This window comes from Chenopodium album, chromosome 6 (genome assembly GCF_948465745.1).
Source record: "Chenopodium album chromosome 6, dcCheAlbu1.1, whole genome shotgun sequence".
In the NCBI taxonomy this organism is placed as follows: domain Eukaryota; kingdom Viridiplantae; phylum Streptophyta; class Magnoliopsida; order Caryophyllales; family Amaranthaceae; genus Chenopodium; species Chenopodium album.
In genome coordinates this window covers 9,974,375-9,995,008 of record NC_137839.1, presented here as the reverse complement: position 1 = coordinate 9,995,008, position 20,634 = coordinate 9,974,375, and the positions used below count along the sequence as shown (strand labels likewise).

The 20,634-nt window shown below is 38.1% G+C and overlaps 2 protein-coding genes across 2 annotated transcripts; both read right to left on the bottom strand.

The window, feature by feature from the left end:
• Positions 1-10,195: 10,195 nt before the first annotated feature.
• LOC145636654 (uncharacterized) lies at positions 10,196-11,044 on the bottom strand. The gene has a single exon (XM_081688220.1). It carries the CDS (start codon positions 11,042-11,044, stop codon positions 10,196-10,198), a length of 849 nt encoding a protein of 282 aa, XP_081544346.1.
• A 7,962-nt stretch (positions 11,045-19,006) lies between these two features.
• LOC145636653 (uncharacterized) lies at positions 19,007-19,939 on the bottom strand. The gene has a single exon (XM_081688219.1). The coding sequence runs from the start codon at positions 19,937-19,939 to the stop codon at positions 19,007-19,009; it is 933 nt and encodes a 310-aa protein (XP_081544345.1).
• Positions 19,940-20,634: the final 695 nt, after the last annotated feature.

The window sequence follows — 20,634 nt, the reverse complement described above, 5'->3', positions numbered from 1 at the left end:
AGAAACTCTTACCGATCAGTTAGAGAAGGTAGAATACACATATCTACCTAGAGAAGAAAACCAATTTGCTGATGCCTTGGCAAGATTAGCCTCAATGGTTAGGATTCCCACGGTTATCGAGCAAATGCCTCTAACTATCGAAAAAAGGCACAAACCAGCATATATACAGGCTATAGAAGACGACGACCCAGTCCAAGACGAAGAAGAAGAACAAGAAGAAGAACCATGGTACACAGACATTCTCAACTATGTCACCAATAGAGAATACCCTCCTCATGCTGACAAAAGAGCAAACTGAGCATTGAGACTTTTGGCTTCTCAATATGTACTCATAGACAACGAGCTACATAAAAGGGTACCTAAAGGTCGATATCTCATATGTGTAGGAAAGGTGGATGCACAAAGAATAATGAGAATGGTCCACGAAGGAATCTGCGGAACTCATGTAAATGGCAAAATGTTAGTCCATAAAATAATGCGAGAAGGGTATTATTGGACTACCATGAATAGGGACTGCCATCAATATGTGAAAAGATGCCTTAAGTGTCAAATTTACGCCAATTTACAACATGTTCCTCCATCTTTGCTCTACACCTACACATCACCATGGTCATTCTCTACATGGGGAATTGACATAATCGGCAAGATCACTCCTCCAGGGACAGGAGGCCACAAATTTATTCTAGTAGCAATTGATTACTTTACAAAGTGGGTTGAAGCGCAATCATATGCTAAACTCACTACAAAACATGTAGCACTCTTTATCGAGAGAAATATCATTTGTCGATATGGAGTCCCACATGAAATGATAAGTGACAATGGAACTCACTTTCAAGCCGAATGTGAAGAATTGCTACATAAATATGGTATCCAACATCATCATTCGTCCCCTTATAGACCTCAAGCAAACGGAGCAGTTGAGGCAGCTAATAAGAATTTAAAGACTATCATCGAGAAAATGACAGAAAATTATAAGGATTGGCCTGACAAGCTCCACTTTGCACTGTGGGATTATCGCACGTCAATCCGTACGTCAACAGGAAATACACCATTTTCTTTGGTATATGGAATGGATGTCGTACAACCTGTCGAACTAGAAATACCATCTCTACGCATTGCGCTAGAGAGTAAACTTGATGAAGTCGAATGGACTAGGGCACGATATGAAGAATTGATCCTACTCGACGAGAAACGACTAGAAGCTCTACATCACACTCAGTGCTATCAAACTCGTATGGCTAGACATTTTAATAAGAAGGTCAAGACAAGAAATATCAAAGTAGGAGATTTGGTATTAAAAGCACTAAGGAAAAATGTTTTAGATCCAAGGGGAAAGTTTAGACCTAATTGGTCTGGCCCCTACATTGTCAAAACAATCCTGTCAGGTGGCGCAGCAAAATTAACTAATATGGATGGCAATGAATTCTCAAACATGACCAATCTTGACCAACTTAAAAGTTACTACCCATAATTACTTGAGTAGGACACTCAAGAGAGCTACGTTCGGCATGATTCCTTAGGAAAGGATACGTAGGCAACCCTTTACGGGTGCGGCCACTTTATTTTTCGACATCTCCGCGTTCCAGAATCAACTAGAAGTCAACAAAAATTCAGAAAACTATTGGCGTCGCAGAACAGAGTCTGGCGCCAGCCACAAGCCATTAGCGCCAGACGAGGGTATTGGCGCTTGGCGCCAGACCTCAATAGCTGGCGCCAAGCTGCAGTCACTAGCGCCAATTCAATAATAAAATTTGGGCGATTTTTGGTATTTTTCGGAAAATTTTCGACTTCCGTACTCGAAAAATTTCTGGAAAATCAATTTTTTTCGATTTTCATTGCTTTAATAAAATACATTTAAAGTAACAATTTAATTGAAAGCTAAAATTTCATTAATAAAATAAGACTACATTGTTAATGGAATTAAAATAAAGCTGAAATAAATTAACTTTAAATAAAAATTAACAATCTATTAAATCTAAAGCTAAGCAATGTTTTAATCTTTCTTCTCCTTTTTAGCTCTTTTCCAATTCTTTTCTGTTTCCTCCTCTTCATCCATTACTTTGGCTAGTAGGCATCCTTTAGAGGACCTACATTCAATTTTAGAATAGATTGTTTCCCCTTCAGCTAGCACCCCATGCTTCTTTTCCACCCAAACCTTTTTGTCTGTGGTATTAGCTTTTCTTTTCCCTCTGTCTCTAGTAGAATTCTTCTTCTTAGGCATTGTAGGTGTTTTGAATTCAATTCTTGCACCTAAGCGTTCTTTGGCCGGTGTCACCCTGTCACCTAGACGATTCTTCACATCGGTTCTACCCTGATCAATTGAAGACTTCTTCAACAACCACTTCTTTACATCATTAGGTAAAGAAGGGGGAACCTTTTGGGTAATCACTTCCCATAAAGGTTTAGCGCTCCAGTAAGTGTCAAATCTATCTACTTCTTGAGATACGGGGTACTCATAGGGAGGACGAAGATCTCCGGAAAGAATATTTTGAAGCGAGCCATATTGTCTTTTTACCCTGCAGGGATAATAATATGTTACACCAGACAAGCTTGGGAGACGGCAGAAAGGTTGTTTGTTAACACCAACCATCCTTTTTATTTTCCACCATGGGATGACCCACTTGATAGTAAAATCACGTGATTCAAAGACTTTTCTCCACCCATGGCGCCCAATTTTAGGGATGCGCTTCTTCCTTCTCACGAAGCAAGTGGGAGTATAATTTTCAATGTCGTCCGGAGGGCTAATTAATCCTAGCCTCTCCATTAGCCACATCTGTAAAAAAAATTGCAATGCAAATAAATTATTATTACAATACAAAAAATATATTTTTTGATTTCTGTAATTAAAAATATTATTTTTCTACCTGTAATAAAATTGGAGAACCGCGAAGAGGCGCTTTTGGGTCCCTTTTCAATTCATCTAGACTAATTATGGTCTCTCCAACTATCAATGGCATTGGATTTCTCCCTGATTCAATTTGTTCTAGTACAGTGGTTATAATTGATTGACCCTCGTTATTTTTACCACTACTAAGACAATATTGATTGAGCATGCAAAATAAGAACGCCCTTCTTCTATATATATGAAAAGATTCAGAAAGCGGTTTATCAAAATAATAGCGTGCGAATTCTTTCAAGTTAACTACATTGCCATCTACTATTTTTGATTAATCCCTTTCCTTCAAATTATAGAAGCGCTCAAAATCCTTATAATAATATTCATCTACTCTAGGGATTACTACCAGGTCTATTGCAGGGAAGCCTAAGATAGCACCAAATTCCTCCGGTAAAGGGTTAATTTCATCATACCCTATTCTGAAACAATGTGTATCGGTATTCCAAAATTCTAAAGCGGTATGTATGAAGTCTATGTCTAAATCTACCCCTTTGATGCCATAAATTCCCCCCAAGTGAAATAAATCCAATTCTTTTCTTTCTCTAGCATTAAGAGATCGACACCATTCATGAGAGTATTGGGTGAAGGTTTTAGTGGCTAAAGACATGATTATTATTTTTTCTAAAGAGGAGAATAATTTTTTCGCTGGAATTATGAGAAGAATCGGCTGAACAAGGGGCTATTTATGTACAAATTGCGAAGAATTTCAATCTGAATGAAATACGGAGTCAGCGTCAATTGGCGTCACATCCCCGACATTGGCGCCAACCATCAGTGCTTGGCGCCACACGCTAAGTGTAGCGCCTGGCGCCACACGCCATAAGGTGGCGCCAGCTGGCGCCAAGTCAATAGGGAAGCCGCGCATGCTCAGTTTGCGTTTTGATATTAAACTTGAGTCGGTTAATGACTTTATGGCCCCGTTTTAATGTTTTCTAAATATCTTTTCTATCTTTTTTCATAATTAATTAAATATAGCCATTATTTTTAATTAATTTTATTTCTTTTTTTGGATTTTATATTAATTTTCAAAAAACCAGCATTTTTTCCGTTTTATTTTTCCTTTTTATTTTTTCTTTTTGGGGGAGAAAGTCGGATAATACCCTCCATCAATAATAAAAATGACGGAATTTTTGCGCAAAAATTGTTATCACACTTCTTCTGCACACACTAACATACACTAACATAATAATAAATAATTAATTAGAGTTACAATAACATAAAAATACAAAAGTGTCTAAATAATAAGTCAAAGGCAAAAGTTCTATAAGTCAAAATAAAATACATATACAGAAACAAACTACGGCGCCGGAGGACGTAGGCCCATCATGCCATAAAACTGCGCCGTACGAGGAGTCACCTCTCCACCAGCTCCGGCCTCAGCACCAGCTCCAGTCTCCGTAGGGGGAGGAAAACTCAAGACAGGACCGCTCCAGCCAAGATCAACCTGAGGCTGAGACCGCGGAGGCTGCTGCGATGACGAGCCAATCTCGTACATCCCACCACCTCTGAAAGCTGAGGTAGCCTCTCCTACCGGTGCAGCAGGAGCACCCTCAGAAGAAGATTCTAAGCCCTCAGCAACGTCGGCTCGAGCAGCCTCGGAACGACCACCTCTACCTCCTGACGAAGTACGACGACGTCTCGAGCTAGACCTCGTCGGATCTCTCCGCCCCTCAGGCCTCGTACGGGTGTGAGAAGCGATCGGCTGACCCTGCAAAAAGAATTAAATCAGAAACAAGAAAAATTGAAGCCATAATGCAGAAATAATAAGTGAAGGAAAGTTACCTCTCGGACAACGTTGTCCCGACGACAGGTAGCCGCGTTCCTCATCCGGACGAGCTGGCTCAGAAAGGCATCTATGCATCGTGCCATAGCCGAAACCACCTCGCGTGAGAACTGTCAGAAAAATAAGTTAGTGAAAATACATGATAACTGAATACAAAATTTTGAATTAAAACTAGGCCTACCCTGGTCTGGTGACGAGGAATCGACCGCTCCACGAAGCGCTCGCCCTCAGGAGCCGAATAAATCATCTCCTCGATCGGCCCGTATATCTCCTGGTAGTGAATGGACATAAGGGGCGGCACAAACTCAGTGGGACCATCTTGATAAAAAACAAAAAGAAATCAATAAGGTATTACTTGGGGGCTACTTAGCGAAAAATAAAAAGCGAAGAATCTTACCCTCACATCCTCAGCCGGTACAGGGGCTGGAGCTAACAAAGGAAGTAGATCCTCAGCGTAACACCGCCCAAGGGTCACATGGGACCTCCAGAGGGAACCAGATCCCTCAGCCATGCTCGACAACTGTCTCTTGTTGAACATATGACGCGGCGGAGGAGCAGGAACGACGAAAACATCGGAAGAGTGCTGTCTAGCAACTCTCTCTCCTAAATACACGACCGCTCCGTAGGTCCCCAGAAAATAGCGACGCTCAGCAGAATAATGTGTGGCTAATCCAGAGACTGTCCAACTGCCCCACGGTTGGTATACTACCTCAGGTCCCTATAAAAAGCACCAATCAGGTAAGAATATGTCTAAAACATCACAGAAGAGCAAGATAAGCACTAAATCATACCGAGATGATCCGACTCCGGACACGTGCAGTAGACATGTCCACATGGTGGTCGCCCCAAGAGGCGCTCACCGGATATCCCCTCGGCGATGGTCTCGTCGGCGCAACGGAAAGAAAGTACTCGTAGAACCAGATCTACAAAAAGTTAAACACGTGAGTAAAAGCTAACTAACATGTAGGGCTAAACTTTATAGGGAATAATGTTTACCTCTACAACCTTCCAGAAAGCAGACAAAGCGACGTTCGTCCTAAAGGACCGGTGGCGACACGAGTCCCTAAGCGCGCGAATGAAATTAGTGTAGGCCAAGCTGGCCCAGTCATAAGTCCCGATCCGCTGGAGATCACGGACAGAAGGGAGGTAGTAAAGCAATTCCCTACTACCCCTGTCAGGGGAGAATGTCCCTGACAACAACATCGGCACGAAGATGCGCACCCGCTGCTCTCGGGTGGTCGCATCATCATCGAGAGTCGCTGCCAGCGTCGAGCGGCGAATCCTTCTAGCACTGAACTAAGTCGTCTCGACCTCAGCTCGGGCTCGAATAGCAATCACCCCCAACAGCTCCTCGACCTCTAGAGAAAAGACGTCGATCCCGCCGTCGAACGGCAGCGGCACAGAAGTGAACTCCAGTCCTGTGATGAGACTGAAGTCTGTAGGGGTGACCATCATCTCACCCCAAGGAAAATGAAAGGTGTTGGTGGTATCCCAGAAGAACTCCACCAAAGCGCGTACTACGTAGTGACCCCCGCTGGAGGCGACCATAGCCTCGGAGGTCTCAAACAGAGCAACTAGTCCGCAGAAATCCCATAGGAGTCTCGTCTCACAGTCTTTGGCGATGTGTATCCTGTACAAATCGCCTAGACCATCGCAACCAGAGCCGTGATGCCGTGTCCTCCCGGGCTCGGTTCCCCGTCTCACCCTCTCAGAAATGTGGTGGACAGGGGCAAAGAACAAAGTCTGCTCGTCCCACTTTGGGAGCCGACCAAGCGAAGTGGACGGTGTGGTGTCGTCCTCCACGGGCTCATGCTCCCGTCTAGTGTTTCGAGACCGTGAACCTGAGCCTCGTTGTCTAGCCATGCTACATTGCGCAGAATCATCATAAATTAAGGTTCTATAGTATCTAAGGTTCGCCTAGCCGCATGATACTATGTTCGCAAAAAACGGAGTACGTAGTACTAAAACATAGCACAAATTCAAATTGAGCATGACAGCAATTTTTCAAGCAATCAAACAATTTCTTGCAACACTATAGTGATTTTTATGACAAATTAAACAAGAGTTGCTAGCAAAAACGTCAAGAACAAGCCACATTGTTCTTCACGACCTTGAGAGGTCCAACAATGGCAGATTGCTTATTTCTTCACCAAATTGAGTCAAACAAGTCTCAAATTACTCCCAAGGCAATATACAAACATAAACAAGCAATTTCATGGCATAAAACTTGATAAGGAAAGCAAATTGAGCATTATAAATTTCGAATTTTCATGAAATTTGTGAATAAACATGCCAAGAATTCATAAAAACCGGTGTGAGTTTGAGGAAAACTTACATAGATCGGGAATATAGATGAAAAGAGCTTTGATTTGCAACAAATTTGAGCGAATTCGGTTGAGAAACGAGTGAGCAACGATCAATTGAAGCTTTCAGTTTCTTCGAGCAGCGTTCGCGACAAACAGAGCCGAGAAATGAACAAAAACGGGAATTTAAAGAGATTCCCATGCTGGCGCCAGTCCCTAGGCATTGGCGTCACTTTCTGGACCTGGCGCCTGACGCCAACGCCAGCGCCTGGCGCTAATGCCATTAGGTTGGCGCTGATGGATTTTCAGCGATGCCAAAGCAGACAGCCACCTGTTGGGGTTGTGCTAGCCTTAAGCAATATGTATTTGGGTTCCTTGGTACGCCAGTTAGCCCCTCTAAGCAATTTGACATGATTAAGTAATCGGCTTGATTACATAAAGTGATCGACCTTATAAAAAGATCGTCTCACTTAGCTTAAAGCGCCTAAGCATTGGCTCATTGGCAAAAGGCACCGACATATAGGTTCAAGAGCAGAGGCCATCGACGTACAGGTTCAAAGCGAAAGAGCGCTGACGTACAGGCATAGTAAAGGCAAGTTCAGGCGAACTTTTAAAGATCGACAGGCGTGGATCTTCGGTAATTTCCTTTGGAAAATTATCGCATCAAATGAGGATGACTTCAAGAGAAGATGTCTTCGGCATCATTCCCTAGCTTGCGGAAAGTTGTCATGAACAACTGAAGGTAATTTCGGGCGAATTTGTCTTCGATCATAGTCCCTTAGGCATGGAAGATGATCATAATGTGGATGAGAATTATTTCGAGGAAAATAATTTTCGTTGATATTCCCTTGGATGTGGAATATTATCAATGCGGATGAGAATTATTTCGAGAGAAATAATTTTCGATGATGTTCTCTTGGACGTGGAATGTTATCATAGCGGGGAGGATAGTTTCGGGCGAAGCAATCTTCTAATTTGGAAGCAGTTACAAGGCGTAGCGGTTTTCAAGCGGGATGGCATTCTTTAGCTTGCAGGAGGTCATCAAAACAACAGTACAGCAACAATTGGTTACTTTCAGATACGTGTGCTCGACGGTGCAAGATACGCGTTTCTTAACTCTTTTATCTGTTTAACTAACGCTATTTTTACAGGTATCGGCGTTATAAGATTGATTTAGGATCGCAGAACGTTCTGAATCATTCTCCGTCCCTATCATTCTCCAAACTCAGTCAAAGTGGGGGCTTCTGTAGACACCCATTTGTGTCTCCCCAAAACCAAACCCAGTGATGAGTGCCTTTCACGTCGAATCATAATCGAATGAAACGAAGTGTGGAAGGGTCTAGTGTTGTGGAAAGTTTTATTTCTTTTCTCTTCTCCCTGATTTTGAAAACTTTATTTTAAGAAAACAGCCAATCCAGTTTGTTTGTTCCATGATATGGGTCCAATAGTGGTGTAGTTGGATGGGGCTTTCAAAGACCTTTCCAACGATATATTATAAGCCCAATTCCGATGAATATTGAGGAAGTTATGACCAATTTACTAAACTGGGCCCGGTTTGAGCTTTATGTACGGCCTAATGATCTAGGGGAGGGCCTAATATAATTTATCATTCCTAATGCAATTAGGAATGGTTTTAGTCTTCTAGAACTTTCTAGAAGGTTCTTTTCATTCCTAATTCAATTAGGACTCTTCAGAGTTTTAATCAAGATCAAATAGCATTTTCGATGGAATTATATTATTTTATCTTCCAGTACGGGAAATTTATCAGATTTTCGAAAACGCGTTGAAAAACAGTTTGGCGTCCAACCCCAGGCCTTGGAGCCTGGAACCAGGCTTGGCGCCAGACGCCAGCCATTGGCGCCTGGCGCTAGCCACTGGTGCTGGCGCCAACTAGCCAGGGCTGGTGCCAATGTTGTTTTGCGATCTTCAGACTCTGTTTTGTTAAATTATCTTTTTTAGCTGATTTTCTCTATAAATATCGTATTAAAAACTCCGTTTTCATTCACCAACAATTACCAATTACCAATATCAATTTTCATCAACTCTTTTCATTCAACAATTACCAACTTTTATCTTCATCATTCATTCATCAATTCTCAATAAACATTAATTCTTTAGCATTCTTTCTTTCTTGCTTTTTAATACAAAATTCCGCATTCATTAGATCTAGAAACACCTAGCCATATTCGAAGTTGCCTTCGCCCTAGACGTGAAAGGTTTTAATTTCTGAGGGTTTGGTCCCAAATCTCTATTTCAATTATTTAATTTAATTGTTTTGATTATTATTTTCCTTGAAGTTACTAACGCGTGTATTTTGTTATTAGAAAGAGGTACGAGGCATCCAAGTAAGTACTTTAATGGTTTAATTGATTTATGATGTAGATATCGTGCTTAGATTGATATTTTGATTCCTAGTATCATGTCTAGGGTAAATTTAATATCAAGTATGATTAAAAGTACGATGCTTCCTATATTCTTCCTAATATTTATGATTGCTAGTATCATGTTAGGGCTAAAGATTTGATTTTTATTGTTTAGTGACATGCTAGGGTTTGTTATTAATCTTGTTAGTATCATGCCTAGGATCTTGCTATGCTTTAACATGATTATGATTTATAATATTATTATTAATGATGTTGATTATTTATTATGTTGTTTGATATATTTTTTATTGTTATTGCTTGATCACCTTTTATTGCATGCTTAAAGGGAATTGGTACTTGCAATCACGCTTAATAAGATAATTAATAATCTTGTTAGGGTAATTGTGATTATAATTCAAGTGATCGTCAATAATAGTTTATTTGTGCAATAAATTCAACCAACATAGATAAACAGGTTTAGGGTTAATCCTATTGATTGTATGTTAGTCAAAAAGCGCACATGAATACGAGCAGAATAAAGTAGAGGCCTATTATTAGAATATTAGGGCAGATTCAATCTCTTTTAGGTTGGATTTGTACCATCATCCCTGAACCCTTATTTGGTTCATGACCTTATGGAGTTGACGATCTCTTGGATCGTTAAGGGGTGTAACCTTCACCTCGTGAATGGTTTACAAGTTCCTAAAAAAACTTGTTGGCGACTCTTTTGCTCTATCTTCTTCCCTTTTGGACGCCACCGTACTTTAGTGTATGATCACAGTGGGGTTCAAGCTAGTGGGATTTAAAGGCTTGAAATTATTCCCTACACAAACACATTCGAATTCCAGAATTATATATTCTTATTAAAATTAGCTAACCCAACTAAGAAATTATCATTTGAATTAGCCCAATTATTAACAAAAAAATTAGCAAAATCCAGATGTTCAATCCAAACCTCTTTGCATCTAAGGGGAAAAGGACCCTTAACTGTAGGATTAGTCATATCAATTAATAAAGAACAATGGTCTGAATAATTAGTATGAGTAAGATGCAAAACCTTGGTGTGAGGGAACCAATCTAGCCACGAAATGCTGGAAAGAGCCCTATCCAATCTCTGTCGAATTAGAGCACCATCCTTTCTTGTGTTAGTCCATGTGAAAGGAGCTCCATGGAACCCCAAATCAACAACTCCTGCTTTGTCAGTGAATTCCTTGAAGTCCTTACATTGACTATCCTTAAAAGGTCGACCCCCCGATTTCTCTGACTGCTTTGTAACTTCATTAAGATCCCCAAGAATCAACCAAGGCATCTCATTAGGAGGTATAGAGTGCTTGAGACGATGCCAATCCAAGTGTCTCTCCTTAGGCACGCTCGAAGCATGCATTCCAGTGAGCATAACTTCAGGGGTATTATTACTAAAATGGAATAAACCATGAAAGAGGTTGCCTTGATCAGAGAAGTTCAGCAAATCCACACCATTTTTCCAAAAAATCCAAACCCCTTCTCTTCTACCATTAGGTTCTATAACCTTGAAATCATTAAAACCCAATTGTACTACAACCTGTCTTGCGCGCTGTGACCTAGCTTTTGTTTCCAAAAAGACGAAAATATTAGGATGATGCGAGTCAATTATATCCTTTGCATGAGGAACAAACTCCTCGTTGTTTGCACCCCAAACATTCCAAACTATGATTTTCATATTTAGTGCTGGAACAGAACGTTGCAGGGTTGTGTAAGACGAGTCACCCGGGTAAGCTCAAACTGGGAGTGGATGAAAGTAGCTCTCCCAATCCTGCCAGTGCTCCAATGCTTGCATGGGGCCCACATCCTCCAACTTGATCGGAGTCATTAACAGGGGAATTTCCGGGCAGCCGTTCGGACGAGGGAAATAGCTCACTTGAATTTGCACCCCGACTACCTCCTCCTTGGTTACGAACATGGCTATACGGTGACTTGGAACCTCGATGTTGTTCCCTCGAGTGACGAACACCAAGGGCACGACCTCCATTCTTTTTGGTAACGGCAATCCCTCGTGCATTAGAAGGCGGGGTGGAGTTCTGAGCATCCTTTCCTCCCTCCTCCGAAGAGAGTCCATTAGCCTCAAAGCTCCCTCCATCTCCGTCGGAGGAGACAGGTAACGACGGACAGAAGGTGGAGGGGGAAGAGATTCCATCACCCTTGTCTCCGAAAAAAGATTCAAAAGGTGTTTCGGACCTTGAGAGTGTTGCCTCGCATAATTCATTAATTCCGGCTCTATAGCACCGAAATTGGGAAGACCTAAGGTCACCGTCCTCATTGGAGTTGAGGTCGGAGGTGGAGATTTCCATTTCTGATAATTTGTGAGAGGTAATACATTCCGCACTTCCCACGGCTTGAGAATCGGTGGTGGGGAAGGAGGTGAGTGATGTTTGTGGCTCTTTGGGGGGTTGGCTTTGTTGTTGTTTTGATCCATGTTGATCCTCTGTAGCATGCAAAGAAGAAGAGGGAATTTTTATGACAATGACTTGAACTTCCTCTGAACAATCAGAAGGTATTTGTATAAAAGGTAAATGAGAATCATGCAAAAGCAGAGAAGAAGTAGAGGAGTCATCACAAACCATGGATGACACATGGTGATCAATTTCTTTTGCATGTTGACAATTGAGGATTTGAGAAGCTAAAGGATTTTTGTCTTGCAAAATCAACCTAACAGAGGAATCCTTTTCTTTCTGCACGGATATCGAGGGAGAAACCAAAGGTTTATTTTGTAAAAAACCTCCAGAAGGTTTTTTTTGCCACTTTGAAATTGATTGGTTGCCTCTTTGTTCCATATGAGTCGTTTTAGGGGGAATAACCTTAGAAGAAGTGGCATTGGAAGAGGCCAGGTGTTTTCTTGGTTTTCGTTTATTCGACACAATAGTCCACGGCCCATATATATCCTCCGAATTAGAGTCCATATCAGAATTAGTACCTTGGGCCGGCCCAAAAGTGGAATCAACATTATCTGAACCCTTAGAACTTTGACCCAATTCTGAAACATCCGATAATGGTCCAAACCTCCCATTACAATCTAGCCCCTTTGACACTGGAATAGGTGTGCATTCCACCATGTGAGATGATGATTGTTGTTGCTTTCCTTTGATGCCACCTCCCGAATTACATTTTGTCGCTTCATGACCGACCCTGCCACAAGAAAAACACAGTGAAGATAAGTTTTCATAAATTACCTGCTGCCACGCGCCTCCAACCCAAACCTTGGTGATTAGAGGTAAATTAAGATCAATTTCAACGCAGACACAAGCATATCTCCCTCTCGTAAGGCGATCTGTAGAATAATCAACTCTTATAGGTTTCGCCACCACTTGGGCTATCTCAAACAAAGCCGATTTTTCATAATATTCCACCGGCAGCTCAGGGAAACGGATCCATACAGCCATCGTTTCAAATTGTGATTGATTTGGACGAAAATTTGGTCTCCACTGGGTAATCATCAAGTAGTGATCAAAAATAAACCAAGGACCACCAAAAAGAGCACGCTCGTAATCGTCTTGAATGGAAAACCTAAACAAGAAGATGCCTTTACCCAAGTCAATTGTTTCTAAATCCCCTTTGATTTTCCACATGATTTGAGCCCTCTTTGCCATAAATTCTTGCCGAACTTGAATTCCTACCACCTTACCCATGAGAGTCATGGACCACGGTTGTCTCAATTTAGCTAAAGTTTCCTTGCTAAATTGCACTGAAAGATTTCCATCAGGAGCTATATCCTCAGAATCATCCCACTCCTTGGCTGTGAAAACAATTTTGCGAGCTTGCTCAAACCACTCAGAGGAATTAGCAACTACCTCCCTAAAACTTAAAACCGGACTAGAACTATTATTAATATTGCTAACCTGGGGGCTGTTATTTGGAATAGAAACATTTAGTGAAGGAGGATTCCCCTCCATCGGAGGGGAAAGGAAATGGATTTGAACTACGAAACAGAGGAGTTAAAACTTTCTTACTTTTCGAATTTGTTTTCTTTTAACCTTTCTCTCACTAAACCCCACTTACATTACTTTTTATATTATTTCCCTCTCCTATAAACTATACTTTATATTACTATAAAAATTTATATTTTGGTCTGAGCTAACTTCCTTTCAACTACAACAGATTTTGATTAATTCCCATTCTCTTGTCGGCCTCAGGCCCTTGGTAACTTCCAGAGCTAGCTCATTAATCATGGCTCTCCAAGCCCTAAAATTTTCCTAAGATTTTGTGCATGGCCTAATGTTCGTTGCAATTATTACGAAACATAGAAAATATAATCAATTAACACAAATTAGGAGAATTCCACACAAGGGATAGCTCAGTTTAGGAAAAAAAAGATATTGTTTTTTAAATGTAACATCTAGTTAATCGCTACTTTACCAAACATTCATACAATAATTATCTATATTTATAACTAACAACTTATTGACAGCTAATAGTTATTTGCGCAACTAACAACTACTATCACACTTAACAACTACCTCCATAATTATATTTTGTTGAACACACTCTTAGTTATTATAAAAAGTTGGGATGATTTTATTACATTACATGTTTACAAGTATAAATTTTAATTTTACGACTTTTGATTTTAGTTAGTTTTGATTTTACCATCTTTTAGGGGTCTTTTTATAAAGTTTTTACCATCTTTTGCTTTCTAAAAGTTTTATGTTTACCACTACATAGTTGATTTTGGTCAAATTTTCATCCGTCCAAGTGAGGTCTATCGACTTGAAGACATTTACTATTCTTCCTGTGAAAGAAAAAAAAAAAAACATTGCAAGCTCTAAAAATGATCCAAATTTTACAATTTTATTTTATACTGCCTCCGTTACATATTACTCCGTATTTACAATGATTAGACATATTTCCACTTACTTTATGTTAAATCGTTGCAAATAATATGTAACGGAGGTAGTATATAGCAATAAAACAAATTAACAATACGCTGTAAACCTGTAATATATAATATTAAAGGCAGTACATAAGTTTGACAGCGACAATTTTTTTTCATACCCTCTAGTAGTAATCTTGCGACTTTGTACGCAAAAAATACCATAAGTTAAATTTGTTTCCTTTAAGAATAAAAAACATTATTTTGTGACTACATCATGATCACATTCATGAATGTAGAAGATAATTCTTTTTCAAGGATATTTTTCCAGCTATATATTGCTAGTTACAAGTTATAATCTTTGATTTTTTGTAATCTTCTTGCTTCCACCAATTGTATCTGTCTGACAGAATGGAGACATTCAGATTAATGGAAGTAGTAAACCTAATTGACTTGGTCAAACCATATAAATATTCAAATTATTAATGTATTGTTTTAAAAATAAAATAAATATTTTTATGTTTGGTGCAACGATTCTATGCAGTTGACATTACGTCATTACCAGTATATTAATCATTGCCATCATATTAACTCCAAAATTAATTCTTCTTTGAGTCTTTTTTATTAGCAAAAATGATTCTTATATGAAATTTCTTGCAGAAATGTAGATTTAGTTGGGGGAGTAAAGGCCTAAAAAGTATTGTTTACTTGTAGTCAAAAGCACACTACAACAAAAATAATGCTACCTCCGATTTTTTATTTTTTTTTTTTTTTTTTTTTTTTGCAACTTTAGAATATTTTGTATCTTTCAAATAATACCCCAAAGTTGCAACTAAAAAAAAATCGGAGGTTGTAAAAATTTTGATTATTGGTCCTAGGTTTGTTTTCCACACTATTGAAAAATGAGTTTAGAGAAGTTTAGTTTAATAAGCGATAAAATTTCTTTAGATATGTTAACTTCATACTTCCTCTGTTCTTTTTTACTTGACATGTTTCTTTTATCACATTTGTCAATGCAAAACTTTAACGGTCAATAACTTTAATTCTCCATAATTAAAAAATATTTAAGTTATACATTATAATACTCCCTCCGTCCCTAAATTACATTCCTCTTTGGAAATTTACACGGGAATTAAGTAGGAAAGAATAAGACAAATAACAATAATTAGATAATGCAATGGGAAGTACAAAGATAAATTAGTTATTACTTATGACATGTCATCAATCCTTTGCAAAAAAAAAAGGACGAATCACATGCTCCTAATTGAAAATTTTTAACCAATCATATTCATTGTAATTTGGTACAAGGATTATGAGTGAATTAAGGTAAGGAAGAGTGAGAAAACATTAAATATAAAACAGAAAAAGAGAGTTGATTTACTTAAAAAAAACTTACCAAAAATAAAAAGGAGGAATGTAATTTTGAAATACCAAAAATAGAAAGGAGGAATGTAATTTAGAGACGGAGGGAGTAGTACTTATTGAGACGAATTCAAAATGATCAACATAAATATATTTTTCCTTACATATTATTCACAAAACACGGTCAAAGGAGGAATGGCGAATAGTGTAAAAGTCAAAGCGGATCAAGTAAAAAAGAACGGAGAAAGTAGTAAATAAGTTTAATTTTCCGTAGCAAGGTCTATTCAATTTAAGCTCGCAACTATAATAAGTTCATTTATAATCTATAGGGGTGTCAATTCGGTTAAACAGTTCGGGTTTGGGTTGGGTTTATCAGTTTCGGGTTATAACGGGTCGGTTTATAACGGATTGAAATAATAAACGGGTCGGTTTGGGTCGGTTTTGAAAATTATCGGGTTAGTTCGGTTTGGTTTTTTTAATAGCAGTTTCTATTCTGATCGGGTCCTTATCGGGTTGGGTTCTAGTCGGTTCGGGTCATAATCAATTTGGGTTGAACTGGGTCGGTTTGAAAACGGGTTTAGCCCATTTAATGTGGGTTTCGGTTAAAAACAGTTCGGGTGTTAATCAGGACGGGTCGTAATTGGTTCGGGTCATTATTAGTTTGGGTTTAACTGGGTCGGTTCGAAAATGGGTTTCAGTTCAAAATAGATCGGGTGAAATCGGGTCCAACCATTATCGTTTCGGTTATAATCGGTTTAGATTGAACTTGGTTGGTTTGAAAACAAGTTTACCCAATTTGAAATGGGTTTCTAATCAAATCATATCGGGTTAAAACTGAGTCGGATGATTATCGAGTCGAATTAGTCATATAATGGGTAGGAACGAGTCATGTTATAATCAACTCAAGTCATAAATAAGTTGGGTTTATCGAGTAGTGGGTTGAAACAGATTAGATCATAAACATATTGGGTAACAGGTTGTAAATGACCCAATCATAACGGGTTACGGGTTTTAAACGGTTTGGTCATAACGGGCTACGGGTCGTAAACGGTTCGGTCACAACGGGTTACGGATTATAACCGGTTCGGTCACAACGGGTTACGGGTTGGAACGATTTAGGTTTATCGGATTTTTATCGGGTTTTAACGGTTTTCGATTGAAAATGGGTCGGGCTACTATCGGGTTTAAATGTAATCAGTTTGGGTTGCTTTCAGTTTCGGGTTGTAACGGTTTGGCTTGATAACGGGTCGGGTTAGTAACGGTTTGCACAAATTCGGTTTAGTTCAGTTTCGGTTTGGAAAAAATTGGGTCGGGTCAGTTTTTGGTTTCTAAAAAAGGGGTTTTAAACAGTTCAGTTCCTTTTCGGATCGGTTCGAAACAGTCGGGTTTAACGGTTCGGGTCAGAAACTGACATCTCTAATAATCTAATAAATTCAGTAGTGTTGGTAAGTCAGGGTCAACAGTACAAGTTCAAATAGGTAAAGAATAGAGGTGAATAAACACTAAATGTAGTCTTAAAAGGGTTGTGATTTAAGAAGGTAAACCTATTACTTCCTCCGTTCTTTTTTTTATTACACCATAAAGGGTTTCACGCTTGCCAATACATTACTTTGGCTATTAATATCTTTAATTATACTTTTGTAAAAAGGGTAATGCTATATGTAGCCCTAAGAGCTATATATAAGCATTAAATACATTCTTGGAAATTATATAAAATTAGGAATTTATGACAAAAACACGCGTAAATCAGTGTAATTAGTGTTTATATTTTGATGATTTCTTAACTTTTTACGATTTTTAAATGTAAATTTAATGCTTATATATAGCCCTAAGGGCTATGTATAGCATTTTCTTTAATGGATATTTGAATAGTAGATTTCGAGACAAATGTAACTAGATCCCACGTAACTATATTTTTCTTAATGGATAAATCACAAAAGATGGTCAAAGAAGATTAAGGAATAGTGTAAAAGTCCTTATGATGCAATAAAAGAAAAACGGAGGAAGCATATATAAAGAACACTAAATGTAAATTACATCCTAATATAAGGTTAGTTCTATAAAGTGTAGACTCGAGCTATATATGTTATCTTCACCTTATTTTGAAATAACGTGGTATGTAAAGGCGTTGTAGCTGAAGATGTAAAGACAATTATATGTGTCAATCTCATATGTGGTAAGCTAAATAAATAAAATCAAACTAAATGATTATTAGACCCAAAAATGTGTTAAAAAAATATGGTAGCTTTCGAGGATAATCTCCACAGCATATTCCCCGCATTCTTCATGCTCGATTCGGGATTCTATGAAGCCTGCAGCCTAAATAAAATCTCAATTAAATATGAGTATTAAACTATTAAATTATACTAATAATATACGTATATTCTTGGTTCATTGCATCAACCAATAATTAAATAAAATCTTGGACCTACCTAACATTTATTTCTAAAGTTTCTATATATTTGGAAGTTTAATGTTGAATCAATACTAGAACTTTTCAGGGGGAATAAACAAAATTGACATAATATAACTACATTATTAGGCACTTAATATTTTTATTTTTTTGTAACATAAGGCACTTAAAATAAGTATGGTAGAACAATTTTATAAGTAATAATAAATTTATTTTCTTGCATAAAAAAATAATAATTTTATTTTCCACCTCAATACAATGCGGCGTAATAATCTCACATAAAGCCAAAAATTCTAACTAGCTATTAACTTATTAAGTGTTACATGAAATTTTCAAAAGTGAGATGGTTTCAAAATGTTCTCTTACGCTTAGGCATGCAAAAATTATAACTATAAAAGTTGGACTACGTAATTACAAGAATTATTAATGTTACATCTCAAAATCAATTGTCGATTAATGATACTTTGATTAAGTAGTTTATTGAAATCAACTAGGTGAATAATTTTTATCTCCATCATTATCTTACACGAACTATTGTTGCATACTTACATGTAATTTTTTTTTTTGGGATGCCCCAATTTCTCATAATGAAAAACAAAATGTGTTTCTTACATGACATTTTCATAAATGAACCAACAATTTTATTTAACTTTATCAATTGTGGAGCCCACAATAATGAAAAAGTTGTTGATTTATTCATAAATATGCCAGATGAGAAACAAATTTCAGAATTGCAGAAGAGAGATCGAAAGAGGTCATTGGGGTTTGTAAGAATAATCTAGAATATTCTAATGGTAATGTTTTTCTGTGATACAATGAAGATAAGTAGTACCATTGAAAAATTGTTGACACTATCAGACCATATAGTAGTATGTATCATATACATATCTAATTGTACTATTAGTCTATTAGAAATCTATAACAATATATGTGTGTCATTAGACGGCTTAATAATACCATTAGAAGGTTTAACTTTGCCAATAAACTATCTAATGTTACTATATTTAATATTTATTTATTTATTTGACAAAGGATACAAACAACTACATATGAATATTAAAGCGAATAGAGTGAACCGCCGCTTCTCCTGCTATTAGATGAGCCCTGTAGACTCGCTGACGATCCACCTTATTAATACTACAAACCTGGAAGCGAGAGCCAAGCTGTAAAATTTTCCGAATAAGCCAGATATAATCGACATTGCCCTGGCCCTGACCGCGAAGCAAGGAAACCAGATTATATGAATCAGTCCAAACAGTAAGAGAGTGAAATCCGCAATCAAAAGCCCATTGAAGCCCATACAAGCATGCCAACGCCTCCGCATGTAAAGGAGAGGAACAAACACCGTAGTTACTCCCACTGGAGATTCGCTCATCCAGGGGATCATCGTTATCCATACACCAGCCCATTCCAGCTCGTCGAGAATCTTTGAACCAAGAACCATCTATTTGAAGAGAAAGTAAAGAACTCCCATGGGGTTCCAGGCCAAGCTGAGCAATGTGAAAGCCCGGCGGAGAAGAGGCACAACCGTCTGGCACCGGGGTAGCAGAAGTACTATATGAGTTGACAAAGATTGAGTGATTCTCCATGACCTCCCTAAACAGAGAATCAAAGGGTCGAGGCGCCGAAGAATCCCTAAAGATTCTGGAATTTCGGCATAACCACAAGGTCCAAAGTGTACCGACAAAGGTACCCAAGCGAGCACTTGAAGGACCATCCTGACTAATAAAAAGTCGGATATAATCTTGGATCCAGTCTGAGAGAGAAAGGTCTCCATTGAATTCTGAGCGAATGCCAAGGCATCCACCCCTCCATACCGAACGCGCATTGCTGCACATTCTGAAAAGGTGTTGTAAATCCTCCGGTTCCGTACTACAGAGGTCACAAAAAAGTCTTGAATCGGAACCCCTCTGTGATGAAGTTCCACCTTGACCGCAAGAGCGCAGTGCAACATCTTCCATAAAAACAGCTTCCATTTAGAATACAACTGGAGAGACCAGAGAATCTTCCAGAAAGAACTAGTTAGCAAACTGCATATTATCCAAGGAAAGACTGAGAGAATAATTAACTAAATACTAAAGCATCATTTTACTATTATTTACTAAACAACTTTCTCATAATCAATATCAATATATATAAATAACATAATACTAAAATTAGTCAAGTGCAAAAAATATCAACTTTAATGATAAACTACTTTCTCATAATCAAAAGTCAAACTAGTTTGACTTTTATTTTACTTGCAACAGTTTGACTTTACACTATTGATATGTGTCATTTTGACTAGTTTTGATTATATAGTGAAGTGAGTTTTTGCAACATTTTTGTGTAAATTTTTATTAAATTAAAACTGCGTTATATTAATTTATTAGTAAAATCATACGTGACACGAGAATTAAGCTAAATACTATTTTCTTTACATCATACTTTTGCAAATGTTGTAAAAATAAGGGATGTATGATGCACTAAGGATGTATTTTATTCACCCGACTTTCACCTAGTTAAACATATCTAAACTTATCCGACTGTAACTAAACTTATCTAAACTTAACTAGAACTTGTCTGAACTTATTTAAACTTATTTTAGTTGTAATTTGAACTTGGATAACCCTTATCAGAACTTATTTTTCCTAAACTAAACTTATATGAACTTATTTTTTGAATTAAACTT

Coding starts and splice junctions, on each gene's coding strand:
- LOC145636654 (XM_081688220.1), bottom strand. CDS start 11,044: ATGAAAATCATAGTTTGGAATGTTTGGGGTGCAAACAACGAGGAGTTT.
- LOC145636653 (XM_081688219.1), bottom strand. CDS start 19,939: ATGGAAGCTGTTTTTATGGAAGATGTTGCACTGCGCTCTTGCGGTCAA.